Here is a 21142-nt window from a genome sequence, read left to right as displayed (position 1 = left end):
TAACAGCATTTGCTGATTCCACCACTATGTACAAAGTGCTCCATTGCATGCATCTTTTGGTAACCTGGAGCATATTCGATCTTTTTTTTTTTTTTTTTGCCTCTTCTCGTTGTGGCAGCTGATCCACAACAGCTGTCAATCATTGTTAAAGAGTGGCGTTTGCAGTTTAATCAAAGTGGCAGAAGTGTTTTCTGTGCTGCCAAAATGGCTTTGTTAACTCGCATTTTGATTGCAGTGATCTAAACGTCCGGATTTCTATTAAGAATCAGCAAAGACAATTTATCTTTCCGTGGTATTCTAAAATAACGTGCAAGACATTCAAGATATGATGGCCACATGTTCTGCCATGATACTTTTGACTCCCAGTTTCAGATGCAGCCAGTTGACCTCTGGTTTGTTTACAGACCTGATGGAAAAAGAGGAACATTTGTTTTGCCGAGTCCAAGGGTTGTAAGGGTCATCTGTGGTCTAGCTTAAAGGCTCTGCCTCTCCTACAAGTGGACCTGGGACTTGATTTTTGGGAGTTGAACGCTGAACATCATGTTGGCGAGAAGCTGCATTTTGTTGATTCTGCTGACTGACATCGCTGCAGCTGAAGGTTTGTCTCTCTCTTTGGTTCAAAAAGTTGGATACGTCTTCATTTCCTACTTATACCTTCCCAGCTAACATATTACCAATGCTATAGATAAGGAGCCTTTTAAAACCTTGTCACAAGCCCAAACATGCTTAACAAAGTTGGTGATCCATCATTTGACCATTATGTATTGTGTACGCGTTGGGCATCAGTGTTTGTGGAGAAGCAGGAGGCCGACGCTGTACTGAGCAGATGGCGACGAGCAAACACGGGATTCTGGGAGGAAGTCCAGCAGGGCAACCTGGAAAGGGAGTGCATCGAGGAGATCTGCAACTACGAGGAGGCCAGAGAAGTGTTTGAGGATGACACTCAAACGGTCAGCTGGTTGCCTTTTGACCTTCGATCGATTGCTTACATTTTCACAATCTTTCAGACAAGGCACAAACAGTGGCAAACTTGAGTCCCCCAACTTAGTTTTTTGGGTGATATACCTTCCCTTTGTGTTGTGATTACGACAAGATTAATTTTAATTCTGATGGTAAGCATCAGATTCACTGCTGCTTGAATTCATCTGTTTACTAAACAGGACAGTCAAACACGCCAGCACAGAACAAGAACACTTGCAATGAGCTACAGTAGACCAAAACTCATATATAGAGACTCAAAGACTAAACAGACATGTTCCTCATGTCACACACTAGGCCACATAACGATATGATGTACGAAAAAATTGGGTTACCAGCTTGGTCGCAGAACAATTTAACAAATTAAACTCGTAGTGTACGACTGTACTTAAATTTGTCTTTAATTTACCCTCCTCACTATTCCATCTTTATTACAATGGGGTAAACCACCTCACAGTCGACAACTCAGTGGTCTAAAGTGGCCACACTAGTGGAATAGTCAAAGTCGAGATGCAGTTTTTGTGTGAAGGTATAATTAGAGGGAAAACAATTCATCACAACTATGTTACATAACTAATGCATGAAGATGCTGCACTTCTTAGCGGGGGAGGGGCAGGACACCACATGCAGGACACCCAAGTGTGTCACTGCTTCAGCTCCGTTTAGCAACCTGACCCCAAAAATCAGGACAACTGAAATTGTTTATAAAAAAACAAAACGCACACATTAGCTCCACAAATGAGAAGTCCATAGTTATTCTTCTTATTATTCTTCTTATTAGTTATTCTTATACTTTGCACAGTTTTCAGAAATTATCTTCAATCATGTAAAGATTATCTTTAAATTCACTTAACAAGGTGAAATTGGACATGTTCCGACAGCATAGCTAATGAACCACATTAATGCAATTCTGATCTAGATGATGATGAGTTCTACTAAGATGTAATGGGGTAGATGCCACGGACTTCTGACTTCCATAAGTCATACACCTATGCTGTTTCTGGTTACTGTTGCGACATATAGGTTGCGTCGAAACACTCAAACTTCCACCATTGTGCCCCGCAATTGCGCGGTCCCGTTGATGGGTGCAAGTGTGCAGGGTCTTCTCAGTTCTCCGAAGCACTTCAGAGAACTGAGAGCTGAACTACACAACCTTTTGCTTCATTTTTGTTATTCTTTGCTTCCACAGAGGCAATTCTGGGATACATATGAACGTAAGTCTCGCTTCATTTTAACGGCTAATTTCTGTTCCTGTTCCTTTGGCTAACCTTTGCTGTTGATCTGAACAATTTGTGGTGTCAGGTCGAGACCCCTGCCGAGTCAACCCATGTCTTAACAATGGCGTGTGTGTCCCCATCGGGACCGGATTCCAGTGTCAATGCGCCGAAGGCTTTGAGGGACGCTTCTGTCAGATGGGTACGGCAGGAAATAATTGAATGATCATACGTGGTGATGTCATCACCCATGGCGCCTTGACCCATTCGCATCTTTCAGTGTTTGAAGACTCGCTCAAGTGTATCTTCCACAACGGAGAGTGTCAGCACTTTTGCGATGGTTCAGGGAAACGCCGCAAATGCTCCTGCGCTGATGGCTACATCCTGGCCGAAGATGGTCGACAGTGTATTGCTCAGGGTGGGCATCTTTTGGAATGATGAAGCATGACTTGCATGATGACTATGTTGTTGTGGATGACGGCCGCACGATTGTATGTCTCTCTTAAGCTTGGTGTTCTCTTTCCATGGGTCGTAAACGTATTGCACTTAAATATAACTAAATGCAATGGGAATTACTTATTTTTTAGTGTTTCAACCGCAACATTAATGACCAGTTTAATAGAAATTCCCAAAACCAATTTCAACTGAAATTTGTTTCTACTGTTGCTAGCTGATGTGCGGTACTTACATTAACAAGATGGTTGCAAACAGGTAGGACCTAGTTTACAAAACCAAGTAAATGTTGCCAACGTACCCATTTGCTGATTATATTTAGCCACTTTTTCAACTGCTCTAGGGACTATTTTCTCCAAAAAAGTGACAAGCGAGTTGAGGAAACAGACATGAGCTGAATCACTTTTATATTGTGTTCCATAGGACAACAAAGGAGCCTGTTGGAAGGCAACCACAGAAAAAGACATGGTGCCCATTTAGCAGTCAGTTTGAAAGCAAATCATTGAGCCATCCATCCATCCATTTTCTGAACCGCTTACTCCTCACAAGGGTCGCGGGGGTGCTGGAGCCTATCTCAGCTGGTTATGGGCAGTAGGCGCGGTACACCCTTAACTGGTCGCTATCCAATCGCAGTCATTGATCCACATGCTGGGAATTTTTGACCCAAGCTTTTGCAGAGGTCACTGTACCTCACCTGTAGCTTACAACTCTACAGTAGATGCCAATTTTGAGTAACAGGAAATGTTGCACTCAAACTCCCATGGAACTGCCTTTCTGTCTTCCAGTGGAGTTTCCATGTGGTCAACTGGCGCCAAACAATCAGAGCATGATGGATCAGACGAGGCTTGTTGGATCCAACCATTGTCCCAAAGGAAAGTGTCCCTGGCAGGTACAGTAGATGTTCTCATCATGAAGAATGACTGACAAACTGCAAAGCTGTCTAGGTGTGGTGAATAGGAACCATGAATAGCGGAAATCCATTATAGACAAACACGTTCCCACTCAGATTCACATCTAAAGACATTTTTGAGTTTTAAATGAAACTAACATGCAACTTTTGGAATGTGGATGGAAGTCTGAAGCACAGGGACGACGTGCACAGAACCAGAGCCAAGATTTGAACCCTGAACCTCAGAACTATGCGGTAGACAGAAGGTGGAAAGTCGTACATAATCCACTTGGAATCGCACAGGTCTGACCGACCAAACGGTTCAAGCAAAATGTAAACAAAGACAGCTGATTCTGATAAATTTCTTGTTGTTCTGGTTCACACAGTTGGTCGGAATTGGGTTGGCTTGGGTTGACTTTTTCTCAATAACTAAATTAATTGTATAATAAATAAATAAATTCGTTTAGAATCTTGTAAATTAAGTTTCGCCAGTCACGGTCTTTTGTCTCCACGGTGATTCGCCATTGTCGACTAACCTCAGATTTTAAACCAGTCAGGTTGGGATCCTTTTTTTTTTTCCCAACTTCGGAACTTCAGATCTCTGAGTTCAAAGGGGCGTCACATGCATACTTCCTGCTATGAATGGCATTGGAAAAATGGCACTTCATTTATATAACGCTTTCCACCTTACAAAGCCCTCAAAGCGTTTTACATTTTGACTACCCTTTCACCTACTGATGACAGAGCATCAGGAGCAATTGGGGGTTCAGTATCTTGCTCAAGGATACTTCGACGTGGTCACAATGGCATGGGATCGAAACCCACAACCTCTGGGTTGGGAAACAACCACCATACCACTGAGCCACACCGCCCCCATGAAGTCAGAACAAAAACAAAAATGTGACTTTCAGCTAAATTAAAAAAAACAACAACAACAACAACAATTAAAGTGCATCTGATAAATTGTATGAGCGAGTAATGAAGATAGCTTTATGCTATAAATCAATTGTGTTTTTTTCCTTCCTCTATTAGGTCCTGATTCAGTTGAACGGAGCCAGTCACTGTGGGGGCGCTTTGATCCGTCCCGACCAGGTTCTTACCGCAGCTCACTGTGTCAACGGAATCAAACCTGACAAACTTACTGTTGTGGCGGGTAAGCAAAGACATGCTGTCACGTTCAGCCACTAATCTGAGCAAATCGTTTTTATCAGTTTGATTGCGCTTTCCTTCCTCTTGTCTCCTCTATCTTTTTTTTACATTTTCATCCCAATTTGCTTATAACATCAGAGCTATTGCTCATGGGGGTTCAGTTGGTTTTCTTTAATGCATGAGAATTGTGGTTCTTGTAGTAATGGTACTTCATTTATATCGCGCTTTTCCACCTTACAAGGCCCTCAAAGCTCTTTACATTCAACTACTCATTCACTTACTGATGATGCAGCATCAGGAGCAACGAGGGGTTCAGTATTTTGCTCAAGGATACTTGCACGTGGTCACAATGGCATGGGATCAAACCCTCGACCTCTGGGATGGGAGATGACAACTCTACCACTGAGCCATGGCGTAGTAGTGCTACTTTGAGTTAACTTGTGTTTTCACTTGTCACTACTGAAACAAAAACGGACTTGACCTGACTTTGTGTTTCCAGGGGAACACAACCTGGATGCTGATGACGGCACGGAACAAAGAATCCCCGTTTCCAAGGTGACTGTTCACGAAGATTACCAGCCAGAGACGGGCGACAGCGACATTGCGCTTCTGCATTTAAGTGGAGGCGTGACCCTAAGTAGCCACGCCATACCCATCTGCCTGCCCACCAAAGACTTAGCAGAACGGGAGCTGCTACTGCTGCGCTACCACACCGTGTCTGGCTGGGGCAAGCGGACCAGTGGAGGAAACGACCACGGCGGGTTCCTCACTTCCCCCATACTCCGCAAGATGTCTGTGCCTATTATCCAGAATTCCCAGTGCTCAGCGAGAGGCCTATTCAACTTCACCGACAACATGCTGTGTGCCGGCTACCTGGAAGGTCAACAGGAGAGTTGCCGTGGAGATGACGGGAGCCCACTGACAACTGTCTACGGTTCCACCCACTTCCTTACAGGCGTGGTGGGTTGGGGGCGTGGCTGCTCAATCTCAGGGTACTTTGGTGTTTACACTAATATGGCCAAATTTGTTGACTGGGTTGAGTCCAAGAACCTGGCTTTAACTACAATGGCACCTGGCATGATGCAAGAGAAAGTAGTTTAACACTCAAAAACAAAAACATCTGAATAATTTGTAATTGAGTGTTTCCCAGGTCTGAAATTAAAAAACAACAACAACAACAACAACAATTAATTTTCTATAGTCCTTGTCCTTATTGCTTGTTGAATTTCTTGTGTTCTTAAAATTTTCCGGGGAAAAAAAAAAAATACAAAATGACTGGGCAGTCATGGTCTTCGGCTAACAAAATGCATTAGCGCACAATTTGGGATCAGCAAAGGCAATTTCATCATTCTCTGCTATGACGAAATAACACACCAGCCCTTCATAATGGCCACATGTTCTGCCAATGTTTACAATATCATTACAAATACTTTTATGAGTGATACAGTCCTTCTGACTTCCCGGTTTCAGGATAACTAACTTCCTGGTTTTAGAAGAACAAAAAAAAAAAAAAAAATAGGGCTAGGGGACTTCTGGTTTATCTACATGCATGACGTAAAAAACGGGGACCGCATTGTTTTGCTGAGTCAGAGGATCATAAAGGTGATCTGGGATGTAGTTAAAAGGCTCGTGACTCAATGACTCTCCTATAAGCAGAGGTGGGAAGAGTAGCGAAAAATTGTACTCAAGTAAGAGTAGCGTTACTTCAAAATAATATTACTCAAGTAAAAGTAAAAAGTAGTCATAAAAAAATTACTCAAGTAGAAGTAAAAAAGTATTTGCTGGAAAGAATACTCAAGTACTGAGTAACTGCTTGAACATTGTCTGATTTATTTTTTAAAAACAATGTAATCAGACAGACAAAAACATTCATTTTGTTGGGGTGAACCCTCTGTTGACACAATATCAGGCTATGAGTTTACAGGCGAGTAAGCCATTGAAATCACACATGCAGTTCAGTTTGCAAAGTTAAATTAAGTTAACTATATTAGAGTAGGATTTTTGATGATTAATGTATTAAATCTGAGTGTACACTGAAAATATTGCGGTCACTAAATTTCTGTTAATACCCATCCAGCAGAACAATTGGAAACTTTTTAGCCTAAATGTTTTATATTTACATATGCTATCATTGCTACATTGAATAAGAACGGCTAAACGTTGATATGTTTTCTTACCAGGTTCTGGCATTACATGGAGTCAAGTGTTTATCTGTTACCAAATCTATCTTTACGTTACTAATTTGTGACACTTAGTGGCTAACGCCAATTCATGCCTCCGTATAACATGTATCGTGATCTGTTTCATTTATGGCAACAGTTAAAAGTGTTTGCAAAAGAGTCTATGTGAAAAGGTCCTTTTCAACACTTAACAAGACAAATAAATACCTGCCTAAATACAGCAAAAAGGGAATTTAGGTCAAACTTAATGCGACATGTTAACTCACGTTCGTTGTGGAATTTTTATATGTCGAAATGTCCGTTTGTTTTGCCTGTGGTCATGTGACTGCATTGTTACATCTGATTGGTAGAATGTTAAGGGAAGAAGTCGTCTCTGGTAAAAAATAATGAATGAAACGGAGAAAAAGTAACGACTTTAGTGTAGCCAAATATAGCGGAGTAAGAGTAGCGATCCTTCTCCACCCATCTACTCAAGTAAAAGTAAAAAGTATTGTGTGGTAAAACGACTCATAGAAGTACATTTAAAAAAAAAAATTTTTTACTCAAGTACATATAACGAAGTAAATGTAACTCGTTACTACCCACCTCTGCCTATAAGCAGAGCTGGAACTTGATTTTGGGAGTTGAGCACTGGACAGCATGTTGGTGAAAAGCTGCTTTTTGTCGATTCTGTTTGGCATCACTGCAGCTGCATGTACAGTGTGTCTTTTTAAGTTGATAATAGGAACAACACTTGTCATCTTTATATGGCTACAATGTCATCATTTCTTAATTCACTCAGCTAGCATGCTAATAGCGACAGGTACTGTGCTTTCTCAAGCCTCATCGCAAGCCCAAACATGCTTAACTAATTTATAGTGATCCATCATTTGGCCATACGTGTCCGTGCTTGGCATGAGTGCTTGTGGAGAAGCAGGCGGCAGAAGCCGTACTGAGCAAATTGCAATGAGCAAACTCCGGATTCTTATAGGAAATTAATCAAGGCAACCTGGAACGGGAATGCCGCGAGGAAATGCGCAACTACAAGGAAGACAGGGAAGTGTTACAGGACGACAGTCTCACGGTCAGCCCTATGACCTTCAATTAGCTGTTACATCCGTTTCTCCCAACCTTTATTCAGGTCAGGCACATACAGCACTACCTTGAGTGCCCCCAATTTACCCAAACTGTTGCTTGGTTGTCTTTTTGCTAAACTGCATTATGAACAACATTCAGGTACACCTTAACAGAACGGTCAAAGGCACGAATACAAAAGGAAAACACCCGCAATGAAGAAAGCCTAATTTATGGGTTTACGGGTTAAAGAGGTACCAGTTTCTTTGGGGAAGAGCATTTACTGTTAATTGTTTTGCCTGTCAACATATGTCCTTTGCAAAGTTAGACAAACGAAGAGCCATTATATTCTGACCAATTAAGGGTTATTGGGAATCACTGAGCCAAATTATTATCATTTGGACAAAGATATATCTGTTGCCAAACATGATTTTGTTGTTCTTTGCTTCCACAGAGACAATTCTGGGATACATCGTCCAATGACCAATTTCTGGTTTCTGCTGTTACGTTTGACTTTCGTTGCTGTTCTGAGTCATTATGGTCTCAGATCGGGACCCCTGCCGACTCAACCCATGTCCTAACAACTGTGTGTGAGTCACCATTGGAACCGGATTCCTGTGTCAATGCACCCAAGGCTTTGAAGGATGCTTCAGTCAGATGGGTAGGGTGGGAAATAAATATTTGTGGCGGTCATCGCTCATTGTGTTGCCGCTTTCGAATCTTTCAGTGACAAGAGGAAGAAATACAGGAGCCTAACAACACATTGGCCCCATGATCCAACCCAAATCACAGTCACATATGACCCAGTCACCCAAACCAAAACACTATCACAACAAGAAGAATACTAACATCCATCCATTTTCTTGACCGCTTATTCTTCACAAGGGTCGCGGGGGGTGCTGGAACCTATCTCAGCTGGCTTTGGACAGTAGGCGGGGGTACAACCTGGACTGGTTGCCAGCCAATCGCAGGGCACACTGAGACGAACAACCATCCACACTCACAAGCACACCTAGGGACAATTCGGAGCGCCCGATTAACCTGCCATGCATGTCTTTGGAATGTGGGAGGAGACCGGAGTACCCGGAGAAGACCCACGCAGGCGCGGGGAGAACATGTAAACTCCACCCAGGAAGGCCTGGACTCGAACCCGAGTCCTCAGTACTGGGAGGTGGACGTGGTAACCACTCGACCACCCGTATATTGACATGTTTTTATTTATTAATTGAAAATTAACATGGTGCGCATTTCTTCTTCACCAAATATTCTATATTTTGTTTAAAAGTAAAATAGATTACAGGTACTTTCAGTTGAGAGAAAATGCTGTTTATGTTCAACCAAATATGTCAAAAAAGGTCATTTTAATAACCGTGATACAGCAAAAAATTGTGGTCACGGGTCATGCATGCCATCAGAATTTAATATACCATGCCTCCCTAGTAGAGAAACAGAAGTCAACCACTGAAATAATATTTGTTCAAACAATAAAACACCAACTTCTGCTGACTAGTGAGAAGGATGTGACAACTATTGCGCAGATGAGATGTGTTCTAAATGTTCTGGTAAAAGAACAAACATGAAGGACTCCAAAGTACAACAGCAGATCCTAATCAAAATGCAATTAGTCGGCAAAAACCTCAGCGGCAGGGAGCCAAAGAAGATAAATTACTCAAAAAAAAAAAAAAAAAAAGGCAAAAGTACAATATTGCTTCACAGAAGCATCCGCCACATGACTATAATATTCCTAGATATGTTTTGGTTCCTGGTTATTTGGTATTCTTCGAACACCAGTTGTGGCTGGTCCTTATTTTAGAAGATAGGCCCTTGTTCCACCACAAAAAAAGCACAACAGCCAGATAACTTGGCACTATACCTACAATGTAAGTGTGACTACATGATTTGGAACATCTGAAACATTCTGGGGACATTTTTGGGAACTCGCGTCACCATCACCCAGGACGAGAGAGTGATAAAAAGGAAAAGATCTCAAACCTCTCTTTAAACTATTATCACCTGAACATTTTTAATGTGCTCTGACCTTGGGAATAACGGCTCAATTCCATTTCTCGTCTTGATCTTTCTGCCCTAATAATCTGATCTCACTTGCTACAGTTTTCAAGCTTCCAACATGCTGAGTTCATTTTTTCTTTCTGTGCGTCTTGTTTGTGCTTTCCACATAGTGTGATGTTTCCAATGTTGTTTGTTAAATGATTTAAAAAAAAAAAATCATAGTTGCAATCCTAACATTCATAACATTCCTTTTCAGATTCCAACATGTGGTAGTTGTACAGTACATGAAACATTTTGTCAAAACAGTCCCCTCCCATCCAGATGGGTCCACTTGAACACGTTGACACCCCTTCCTCCCCCGCAGAGGTCAACGGCCTCCCTTTCCTGCGCCTGGCTTGTGTATTCAGACTTCAGATCATCCCCACGCCACTAAGAGCTTCTCCTCGTCAACTCACCACTGGACGCCATGTTTTGTTTTGGCGGCCTGTCGCTTGGCGTGCTGTTTTTCCACCTGGCCACCGCTCACGGTACGTTCAATGATAAGGGGCGATGGATAGTGGATGGGGGCGGGGGAGGGGGTGTATGTGTGCTTTGTGTGTTTAGTTAGTGCGTTTGTTTAGTACGCCTGTATGTTTAGTAGGGATAGGCCGATTATCGGCCGGGCCGATTATCAGTGCCGATATTTGGCATTTTGACAAATATCTGCATTTTTACGAATCTGAAGGCCAATAAAGCTGGTGTCTCACTGAGCGGTGAATGCTTGCAAACGCAGCACATTTCGGGTTTTCAGCAGGATTTGTAAGATGGTTACAGATGGTTTTTACTTGTAAACACATTTCAAACATATTAAGACAATTTTTCACTGTGAAGATCCTTTGAAACCTTTTGCGAACCCTGACGAAAACCCAACATTCGATACGTTCGCAAAACTTTACAAAAAATGATGCTGGCCCGAGGAAATCCCTACACTTATTTTTAAAAAAATAAAAAAATTAAATAAATTTTTAAAAATAAAAAATAAAAACAAAATAGAAAATTATGTTGAAATTTGGGGAAACTAGTTACTTTTTTTTTTCTTCACTTTATTTACAGTAGAAAACTTCAGGGAACTATTTACATTGTCGCTCAGTGTGATACAGGGGACTTTTCATTTATCGATTTATTTAAATTTCCACTTTACAAAACATGATGCTGACACTAGGAACTCCCTACACTTTTTATTTTTAAAAATAAAAAATAAAATAAAATAAAATAAAATAGAAAATTACATTAAAATTTTGTAAAACTTTATTTACAGTAGAAAACTTCAGTGAACGATTTACTTGCTTAGTTTTTAATTAGTTTAACACATATGCTGATGACCCTGGAAGCTCTCTGCAATTTTTGTTATAATTTATAAGCAAATCTGTGAATTATCCATCCCATCCATCCAAGTTCTTAACCGCTTGGCTCCTCACAAGGGGCGCGGGGGTGCTGAGAAAACCCATATCAGTCTATCACTAAATTGTAGTTTGTGGAGTGTGATGCCACACCTGATGACAGTTCTATCACCTGATTGAACAAACTAATTCTTAAAATTGTTTTCTGAGCGCATGTAAATTTATGTATCATTTGTTCTTTCCAATGGCAGTCGAAAGACAGAAAACCAGAATATGAATGATTACGGTATTTTATTGTTTTGTTTTTTAATCTCACACACACAAACACAATTCTCATATTTAAATTTTAAGCTCAGATTTGCCCCACAGTTGTAAATTTGGGCATTTGAATCCGGGTTTAGCATGTGCTTCCATACTCAAGTGTGGATGGATGTCGTGACCTTTACGAAACGTGGCAGCTAGCAAGCTAATGTAGCTTCACAAATGCTCTTAACCAAACTTAACTCTTTCGCCGCCAAAAACGTTTAATAACGATTAGTAAAATCAGGATGTATGCCGCCATACACGTTAAATGACGTCAACTAAATTTTTTGTTGTTTTTTTTTTTTCAATGGGCAGTTCACCGTGTAAGTGTAGAGCGCACTGCCTGGTCAATGAGTTGTGGAATCAAAAACACTATCTATGGCCAGCAGATGGCAGCATTGTATCTCTTTTCAATGGGCTCAATGTGTATAAAATTACAATGAAACATGACAAAATCTGATGAAATCGAACGTTTTCAAGGATGGTGTAAATGATCAAAGCCTTTGTCATATTAAAGTTTTTTTTGATAACGTGTGGCAGTAAAAGAGTTAACCATTTTTCAAATTTGCATTTTTGATCTGAAGACATTAAAAATGTAGGCACTTATTCACTCATGTTTGAATTGTCAATTTTTCATCACAAACGGAACGAGTTGAATGATCCCGGGGATTGACGTACAATTCTGTTTGATTCTCTTCAACTGTGATGCGAGTGCGTGCCATTTAAGACGCCGTTCTCTCACCGTCCTCAGTGTTCGTGGGCACCGAGGATGCCAGTCAGGTGTTGACGCGGCCCAGGCGAGCCAACAAATACTTTGAGGAGCTCAAGCAAGGCGACATGGAGCGCGAGTGTCGTGAGGAAAGCTGCAGTTGGGAGGAGGCGCGGGAGATTTTTGAAGATGACGCTCAAACAGTACACGCAATTCCTGAAACACACACTCTCACTAACCAGAGTTTGCCAATGTGTTGTTTTGTTTTTATATAGAGGATGTACTTGATTCACACTTAAACTAGTCTTGACTTTTGATTTCCATTCAATAACTGTGAGAAGATAGACATAGGAGTTCACAAGTTGACAAATTCCAGCTGCCAGCTAGTGTAGTGGGGGAAGGCATAGTTTGGATAAACATGGCAGAATTTGACCCGGTGAATGTAAAACTGGGATTTGAGTGAGAAGTGTGAACAAGTGTGAAGCCAAACCTATTTGTGGTTCACTATTCAATTTGATTTTTTATTTTTTTGCCCCTGTGGAAACCAGTTTATTATTTTCTGCTCTTCCTTTTAGAAAAGTAGTAGTAATTGGTCCCAGGGAACCCTTGTTGATATAATACATCTCATCAGAGAAATTAAGATGTCCAGCAGGAGATAAATTTAATCTCGGTTGTAAATGTTAGTCTTTGTGGCATTTGTAAGTACATGAGTAATTCCGGTGACCATATTTCCACATCAAATGATTGCTAAGCCATTTATTTTCAAGGGTGATGCTGCGAGATGAGTCTAAAACGACATTTGAGTGTTTTGGGATCATTATTTGTGTAATATTTATCATTTAAATGATAGGCAATTCTAAAGATTTTTGTTTCAAGATGCTGTTTAGTATATGTCAGTAACTTGTTTACTATAATTTGAGCATGTAAATGTAGCTAGGATAAGCTAGTAATGCGGCTATTGCTAGCCGGGTAGCATTAGCCCTTTTCTACACTAAATTTGATTCGACTGTTGGACAAAAGTTGTCTTTAATAATAGCTTCAATTTACCCTTTCACCAATTTCATGCTCTTTTTTTTTTTTTTTTTTTTTTTTTCCTATCTTGCAAATTTTCAGAACAAATTTTGGGCCGTATATTCTGGTAAGTGAAATGCTTTGCAGAAAATGTGGTTTTTTTTTTTTTTTTTTTAATTTTTTGATCCAAATGTTATGTGGTCGACCCAGATGGCGACGCGTGTCTTTCGATGCCCTGCGCTCACAGGGGACGTTGTGAAGACGGAATCGGCCGCTACACCTGCTACTGCTATGACGGCTACCAGGGTTCCAATTGTGAAATTGGTGCGGAATCAATCAACCCACCTGTGGATGCGTGATCATAATCTATGGGTCATTCCACGTCAAAAAAAAAAAAAAAAAAAGTCTGGAAATTTTTACCAAGTGGATTTTGATTTTAATGAAATTTGCTGTACTTGTTGCTAATGATGGTGAAACTTTAATGGTATCTCAATCAAACATACAGTATTCAGGCAATTTTTTCACTTTCTGTGAAGATCTTTGAAGCCTTTTACGTACCCTGACAAAAACCCCAAATTAGCTACAGCCACATGCATTTGTCGCTCAGTGAGATACAGGGAACTTTTCATTTATAGATTTACTTAAATTTCCACTTTATAAAAGATGATGTCAACAGTGAGAACTTCCTACACTTAAAAAAAATAAAATAATGAATTACGTTGAAATTTTGGGAAAATGTATTTACAGTAGAAAAACTTTAGGGAACCATTTACTTACCCAGTTTTTAATAATGCTGATGACCCTTGAAACTTCCTACAATTTCTGTTATTATTTTTAAACAAAGCTGTCAATTCTTAGTTTGTTTAAAATGAAAAGAAAAGTCATTAAAAAAATGTTGACGCTAATATTTGCTCTTTTACTGCAAGTGAATATCGGTTTGAAATATCAGTTAGTGGCCCTGAAAAAAAAAAAAAAAAAAATGTATCGGTCTATAATGTTTGGCAAAAAGGGGCGTGGTCCCCTTCGTTTGAACCCTTTTATCTCAGGAGCTACTGGGCCAGTCTTCACAAAAACATGTATTGTTGGAAAGAGAAATCAACAAGGATTCCAAATCTGTAATCATTTAGAAGATTGGTGCAGATTAGTAAACTTTTGACCTTTTGTTTTGAAATTGACCCTGTGGTTCATGTGACGTGAACAAAAAAAATTCAGGAAATGTAGTTTCTCATATTCTCTAAAACATATAAACATTTCATAGTTAGTCATAAATTATTGCAGATGAGGAAACCTTGTTGAACTCCTTTTCCAGAAATATGTGTTTTGTGAAGATTGAGAAGAAGAGTCAATAAATCCGAAGATACAAGGGTTCAAAGCAAGGTGGCCACGCCCCGTTTTTTGCATGAAAAAATGGTGGGCTGTAGCTCCCAAACCTTTGTTCCAATTGACCTAAAATTTCAGATTTAGTGTTTTGTCAAGTACAGCAAGTTTCATTCAAATCCAAATCCGCTTGGTTGGACCCACTGGGTGATTTGGCACGGAATGACCACCATCTGAAAAGTTTTCACGCTGTTCAAAAGTCATCTAGTCACTGTCTGCTTTCCTTGCAGCTATTCCTCAGCTCTGTGAGAACCAAAACGGAGGTTGCCAGCACTTCTGCAAGGTGGAGCAAGGGAACATCGAGTGCTCATGTGCTGACGGATATTTCCTGGCTTCTGATGACAAATCCTGTGAATCCAATGGTGAGCGGGGATTTCACATGGGTCACATTCCAAATACTCTGAGCCTCCTCCTCACACCACAAAAACTCTTGCAGACCCCTTCAAATGTGGCGTCACAATCACTGGCAAAACCAGGACCATTTTCAAGTACCAGCGCCCAAACATCACAGAAGGAAATGTTACCGAGTTCAACCAGACCTACACTGAAGGCAATGACACCTCCGCTGTCAGCCTGCCGGAGAGCTCCCCTCCTGGCAACCTCACCAGCGAACAAATGTCGGAAGAATATGTGGAGGAGGAAGAACTCTCCTCCGACGTAGCGGGAATGACTCGCATAGTCAATGGGGAGAACTGTCCTCCAGGAGAATGTCCATGGCAGGTGCACAGACAAGTTGATCAACTCAGATACCAGGGGCTTGATTTACTTAAAAGTTGGCGAGAACAACAAACTTGATTTGATTTCTCAGACAAACAGACGAGGAAGCTGATCGAATAACCGGCCGCAGCCAGGATCTGACGAACGGATCGTTTTGCGCGCTTGTGGAGGAGCAAATACATGAATAAAGCAAGGGCCTAAACTGGAGACAAATTTTGCATCTTGATATAGTACTTTTGAAAACAAAAAACAAAAAAAAATATATAAAATAAAATTATAATAATTAACTAATTCAAACCCAAGAACGTGTAAACACGTTTTTTAATACTTTGTCCTTCACTCCCAAACATGTATTTACATATTTTTTGTTTTTCTTTTAATGCAAGAGCATACTGAAGGCTTTGATGCAGCTTCTGACATGAAGAGATAGCTTAAAGCAATGGGCATTATTACAAAAATCGGCCAGCAGCTGGCAGCAGAGTATAAGAGATCAAGGCCATGTTGTAACCAGCTCTTTTTGTCAGTTTTTTTCACCAGGAATGTGAATATTGATGAAATTTAGCTAATTCTAATGCTAATTGCTACAATATGGAAAGAGAAACAAATATACTTTTTTTTTTCTTGAGGAAAGAAGAGAGACTAATCTTTCTTTTGGTAGGTTCCATGTTTTTATAGCAATAGAACACAATATTCTGTGGGTTGCTCCGTTGAAAATGGCCGGGAGGGAGTGAATGAGTTAGAAATAAAAAATATAAAATAAAGTAACACTTAAAAAAAAAAAAAAAAACTGAAAACGAAAATGAGCATGTTTATTCAGCAATAAAATTTTGGCGTTTCTGGATGGTCTAAGAGCTGACTTTTACACCAATCGCAGTCAGTAGTTATTTCCAATTAATCCTTTCAGCATATCTACATTCAATTTCAAACTAAACTTGGTTTTTGTGACGTTGCTGGCTTCCCCAAAATTATTGGGAGCGATAGATTTCTTTTCGTTGACTCAGTTTGGAGGCCTCTTGCACTAACAATTGGAACTCCATCACTTTAAACCTCCTTTTGAGTTGATGATGCTCTCCCAAATTTTCCATAATGACAACCTTCACAACACTCTTACTGTAAATATGTATATCTTTTGCCACCAATTTTACTACTCTTGCCAAATGTGCACAAAATCTGTTAGAGTGAACGCACTAGCGATAGACCGATTTAGTTTTTTTTTTTTTCAGGGCTGATACCGATGCAATGATTATTAGGAGTCAAGGAGGCCGATAACCAATATTTGGAGCCAATATTCATTTTCAGTCAAAAGGGGGGAGGGGAATATTGGCGTCTTTTTTTTTGTGAGAATACAAATACCAATCTTGACTTTGTTATAATGTCTTAAAGAATTAATTAATGCTTATTGAACAATTTTTCAAACTTTTTTTTTTTTTTAATCTTAGGCAAATACTTCATTTTAAATTTCTAAAAAAAAAAAAAAAAAAAAATGTTCATGGAGCTCCCAAGGAGCAGCAAGTCAACACCATTGCTCTGTTTTTTTACACACACAAAAAAAATACCTGAAATCTTAAAAGTTCACATTTCTTTGTTTTAGTGTCGAGCAGGTTCCCAGAGTCAGCAGCATCTCTTATAAAGTTAACTGAACATTTAAATAAATAGTTCCCTGACATTAAAATGATTTTAGCTTTACCTTTTATCTGCTATCTGATTTTGAAAAAAGGCCGATACGATATTCGTCAAAATGCTCAATATCGGCGCAAATAATGTCGATCCCTCGAACGTGCAATTTTGGAGCTTAGTAACTCAGGCCCCAAGTGTTTCCACTTGATAGGCGTGTCCATGTGGAAAGACTCACTATGGATTCATAGTGAGTGTTTTTTTTTCCTCCTCTTTTTGTCAACACAGGCACTTCTCCTGGATGAAAACGACATTGGGTTTTGCGGCGGTACCATCCTGAACGAATACATCATCCTGACGGCGGCGCACTGCATGAACCACACCTCTTTTATCTCTGTGAGGCTGGGTGGGTGCGACTGACCAATCAGAGTGTGTCCTTGTCAAGTTTAAGTGATAAAAAACAGCACGCTTCCTCTCCAATCCAGGTGAGTTTGACTTATTGGTAAACGAGGGGACTGAAGCCACTTACTACCTGGAGACGGCCCTCACCCACAGGATGTACCGCCCGGACACTTTTCACAACGACATTGCGCTCCTCAAACTGGCCTCGCCCATCAAGTTCTCCAGGTACATCCTGCCAGCCTGCCTTCCGGAGCCAGAATTTGCTGAGAGGGTAAGTGCGTGGCTGGCTGCCTTTTTTGTACCGACAGTAGACACAATTCACCAGTTGGGGATATTGGGTGAATTTGTCGAATGAAACTAAAAGGCATCACAACCTTTTATGGTTGACTTTCTGTCAACTTTTGAATGCACATGTCCAACTGCTCAGTGTTACACTACTTTCTGCACAACTTTCACACAAGCAGGTGCTCTATTTTCATAGAAAAGCACCCATTCACTCATCGTAAAAATGGCCGCAGGGTTATTTTCCTGCTGGCTCAGTTTAGCATGTTTGCTAATTTGGTAGACGCGCTACGGCTCGTTGGGCGTAGACTCAATTGTAGATCGGGATAGACCAATATGTTTTTTTTCAAGGCCAATAAGATATCCATTATTAGTAGCGAAGGAGGCCGATAACCGATATTTGAAGCCGATATTCACTTACAGTAAATATGAAACAAAAATATTGGTGTGAAAATTTTTAAAAATACAAATCCTAGTTCTTAACTTGAACTTATTAAACAACTTTTCAGAATTGCATTGTTTTGTTTTTTATTTATTTAGATATTTGTTTTAAAATTCTAACAAAAAGTTCAGGGAGTTCCCAGACTAACCAGCGCATCTTTTAAAAACTTACATGAAAACTTAAGAAAATAGCTCCGTATCATTTTCTCCAATGATTAAAGGTATCAAATATTTCATCCATCCATCCATCGTCTTGACTGCTTATTCCTCGCAAGGGTCGCGGGGGTGCTGGAGCCTATCTCAGATGGCTTTGGGCAGTAGGCGGGGTACACCCTGAACTGGTTGCCAGCCAATCGCAGGGAACACAGAGACGAACAACCACTCATGCTCACAATCACACCTAGAGACAATTCAGAGTGTTCAATTAACCTGCTGTGCATGTCTTTGGAATGTGGGAGGAGACCGGAGTAACCGGAGAAGACCCACGCAGGCACGGGGAGAACATGCAAACTCCACCCAGGAAGGACGAAGCCTGGACTCGAACCCGAGTCCTCAGCACTGGGAGGCGGACGTGCTAACCACTAATCCCTACCGTGCCGTCTCAAAAATTTCAAAATATCTGAAATGTTAAATTTTTACTTATCTTTACTGTAATTTCAAACAATCACAAAAAGGTGCAGCGCTTTCCCAAAGTCTGCAGCATCTTTTATAAAGTTACTGACCAAGGGGCTGACAAACAGAATTGGCACTCCGCTGCATTGCGTGGTGAATGCAATCATATTTCATTCATAAATCTGACATCAACATGGGACAATTCCTTTGTGTGCACCAATCTGAGTCAATTTCTGCTTCCGCCATGTCAAGCACTGTGTGCACTACCACCGCCCTGGTTTTAACAGGAATGAAGGGAGCCGCTTCGATTGGCTGAGAGTCCTCTGCATTCCAACCCACAATGGCGCGCATGCAAAATAGGATTCCAAGTGTTTGAAATGTCCGTGAACATCCACTTCTACTCCCTTTTTGCGATTTTCAGTTTCTTTATTGTAGTGTTAATTTTGTCTGCCATTTTTAAATTTAAGTCTCAGTTTTAGTCCAATTTCAGTCACGCTTGTTAGTTTTTATCACAGTTAGTCAACCTCATCTTATTTTTATTTTGTCCATTTTTAGTCGACTATAAATCGAGCATTTTAGTCTTTATTTTAGTCCAAGGAAACGTAATTTTATTCATCTGTTTTAGTCAACAAAAACTGTCAACATTTTAGTCTAGTTTTAGTCAGAACAACCAATTTTAGCCCCGTATATTTTTTTGTCGGCAGATTGTTGAACCTTTTTGGATCTAAAACTATTTTACATAAAATCTCATCTTTTTTATGAAAAACAACTTGACACACAATTACAGTGGCTACTATGGCTCCATGCAATGAGCTAGCATTCGTTAGCGGTCGCATTAACATTACTGTTGGAACGTTACAGCCGTTGGATTAATGTTAAGTTATAACTATAATTAACTTTTTTTTAAAGGGATACTTTACTTATTTAGCCATTTTTGGCAGTCAAACATTAATATTTTGCCGATAATACATTTGATATATTCATTATTTTTCATGTACAATTAGTACCTTTAAAAACACATTTTGCAACTTGCTGAAACAGGTGAGCTGTGATTGGTTACCTGAGCCCTTGTGATGTCATTTTCAGTCGACAGCAAGTTACAAAATGTGTTTTTAAAGGTACTAATCGTACGTGAAAAATAATGAAAGTATCAAATTAATTATAGACAAAATATTGACTTTTTATTGCTATAATGGGCTAAATAAGTGAAGTATCTCTTTAACCTCTCACCATTAATGCACCTCATGTCTGTCCCACAGATGTGAAAGATTAGCAGTGACAAGATTTTACAAAATCATATCCTTTTTGTCTCATTTTTGTTCATGAACTAAAATGTCCATAGATTTTAGTCCAGTTTTTAAGTCTCGTCTTCATTAGTCGACAAAAATGCATACCGATTTAGTCCCACTTATTGTTTACTAATGAGGGTTTTAGTCTAGTCTAGTTTTACTCCGGAGTAAAATGTGTGTTGACAAAATTATTTTTGTTTAGTTTTTGTTGACTACTTTATTGCCATTGCAACCTTGCGATGAAGAAGGGGACTGTTTAATTCCCAATTCCCATCGAACCAAGACATTTTCACCCCAAAGCAAAATATCCCGAACTTCTTGCGAGGGATATAAACTGCCTGTTTGTTCTAACTGGGCTTCAATTTTTCCCTGCAGGTTCTCATGAAGAGGCAGGATGGCATGGTTAGCGGTTTTGGCCGTCTTGGCCAAAACCTGCCGACGTCCAAGATCCTGCAGCGTCTCTCTGTGCCTTACGTGCCCCAACAGACTTGTAAAGAATCGAGCAGTTTCCGTATCTCCGCACACATGTTCTGCGCAGGCTATGACAAAAAAGCTATGGATTCGTGCCGAGGAGACAGCGGCGGGCCCCACGTTACCAAATACAAAAACACCTATTTCATCACGGGTATTGTGAGCTGGGGCGAAGGCTGTGCAAAAGAAGACAAATACGGCGTCTACACTCAGGTCTCCAAATTCACCAAATGGATCCGTTCCGCCATCAAGTTGCTGTTGCGTAACGAGAATAGCGCGGGTAGGGTGAGGAGGCAAAACGGGCCAATCAGGAGGCTGTATTTGTAAGACGGCTGCAAGACATGACGATTGGATGCAAGACAAAAGCTTTTGAGTTTGTGCATTTTTCAAAGCCCCTAAATAAACTCTACAACAGTGTGTGTGCGCGTCAGCAGTGTGTTTCCTTTGAGCAATAAAACTAATAGGACACCCTGATGAAGAAAAGTGCTTATTTGGTTGGCATCAGGAGCGGTCCCCTTCGCAAATAAAATGAATAAACAAACAGAGCTGCTGCTTGTTTTGGGAGGTCAGAGTCCAAGAACACAACGTTCCCCGAAAACTGCACTCAAC

At 40.4% G+C, this 21142-nt stretch overlaps 2 protein-coding genes across 2 annotated transcripts; both read left to right on the top strand.

The window, feature by feature from the left end:
• The first annotated feature begins 430 nt into the window (after positions 1-430).
• Positions 431-5874, top strand: f7i (coagulation factor VIIi). Its single transcript, XM_077513979.1, has 8 exons — positions 431-598; positions 787-950; positions 2168-2192; positions 2281-2394; positions 2473-2610; positions 3431-3534; positions 4567-4687; positions 5183-5874. The coding sequence occupies exons 1-8, from the start codon at positions 541-543 to the stop codon at positions 5782-5784; spliced, it is 1326 nt and encodes a 441-aa protein (XP_077370105.1). The 5' UTR covers positions 431-540; the 3' UTR covers positions 5785-5874.
• A 4411-nt stretch (positions 5875-10285) lies between these two features.
• Positions 10286-20950, top strand: f10 (coagulation factor X). The gene is made up of 9 exons (XM_077513977.1): positions 10286-10453; positions 12360-12520; positions 13431-13455; positions 13539-13652; positions 14936-15067; positions 15142-15425; positions 17325-17442; positions 17522-17709; positions 20438-20950. Exons 1-9 carry the CDS (start codon positions 10393-10395, stop codon positions 20858-20860), a joined length of 1506 nt encoding a protein of 501 aa, XP_077370103.1. The 5' UTR covers positions 10286-10392; the 3' UTR covers positions 20861-20950.
• Positions 20951-21142: the final 192 nt, after the last annotated feature.

This window comes from Festucalex cinctus, chromosome 2, assembly GCF_051991245.1.
Source record: "Festucalex cinctus isolate MCC-2025b chromosome 2, RoL_Fcin_1.0, whole genome shotgun sequence".
Classification (NCBI taxonomy): domain Eukaryota; kingdom Metazoa; phylum Chordata; class Actinopteri; order Syngnathiformes; family Syngnathidae; genus Festucalex; species Festucalex cinctus.
Note: the sequence above shows the minus strand (reverse complement) of the source record. Positions and strands in the feature narration are given on the sequence as shown.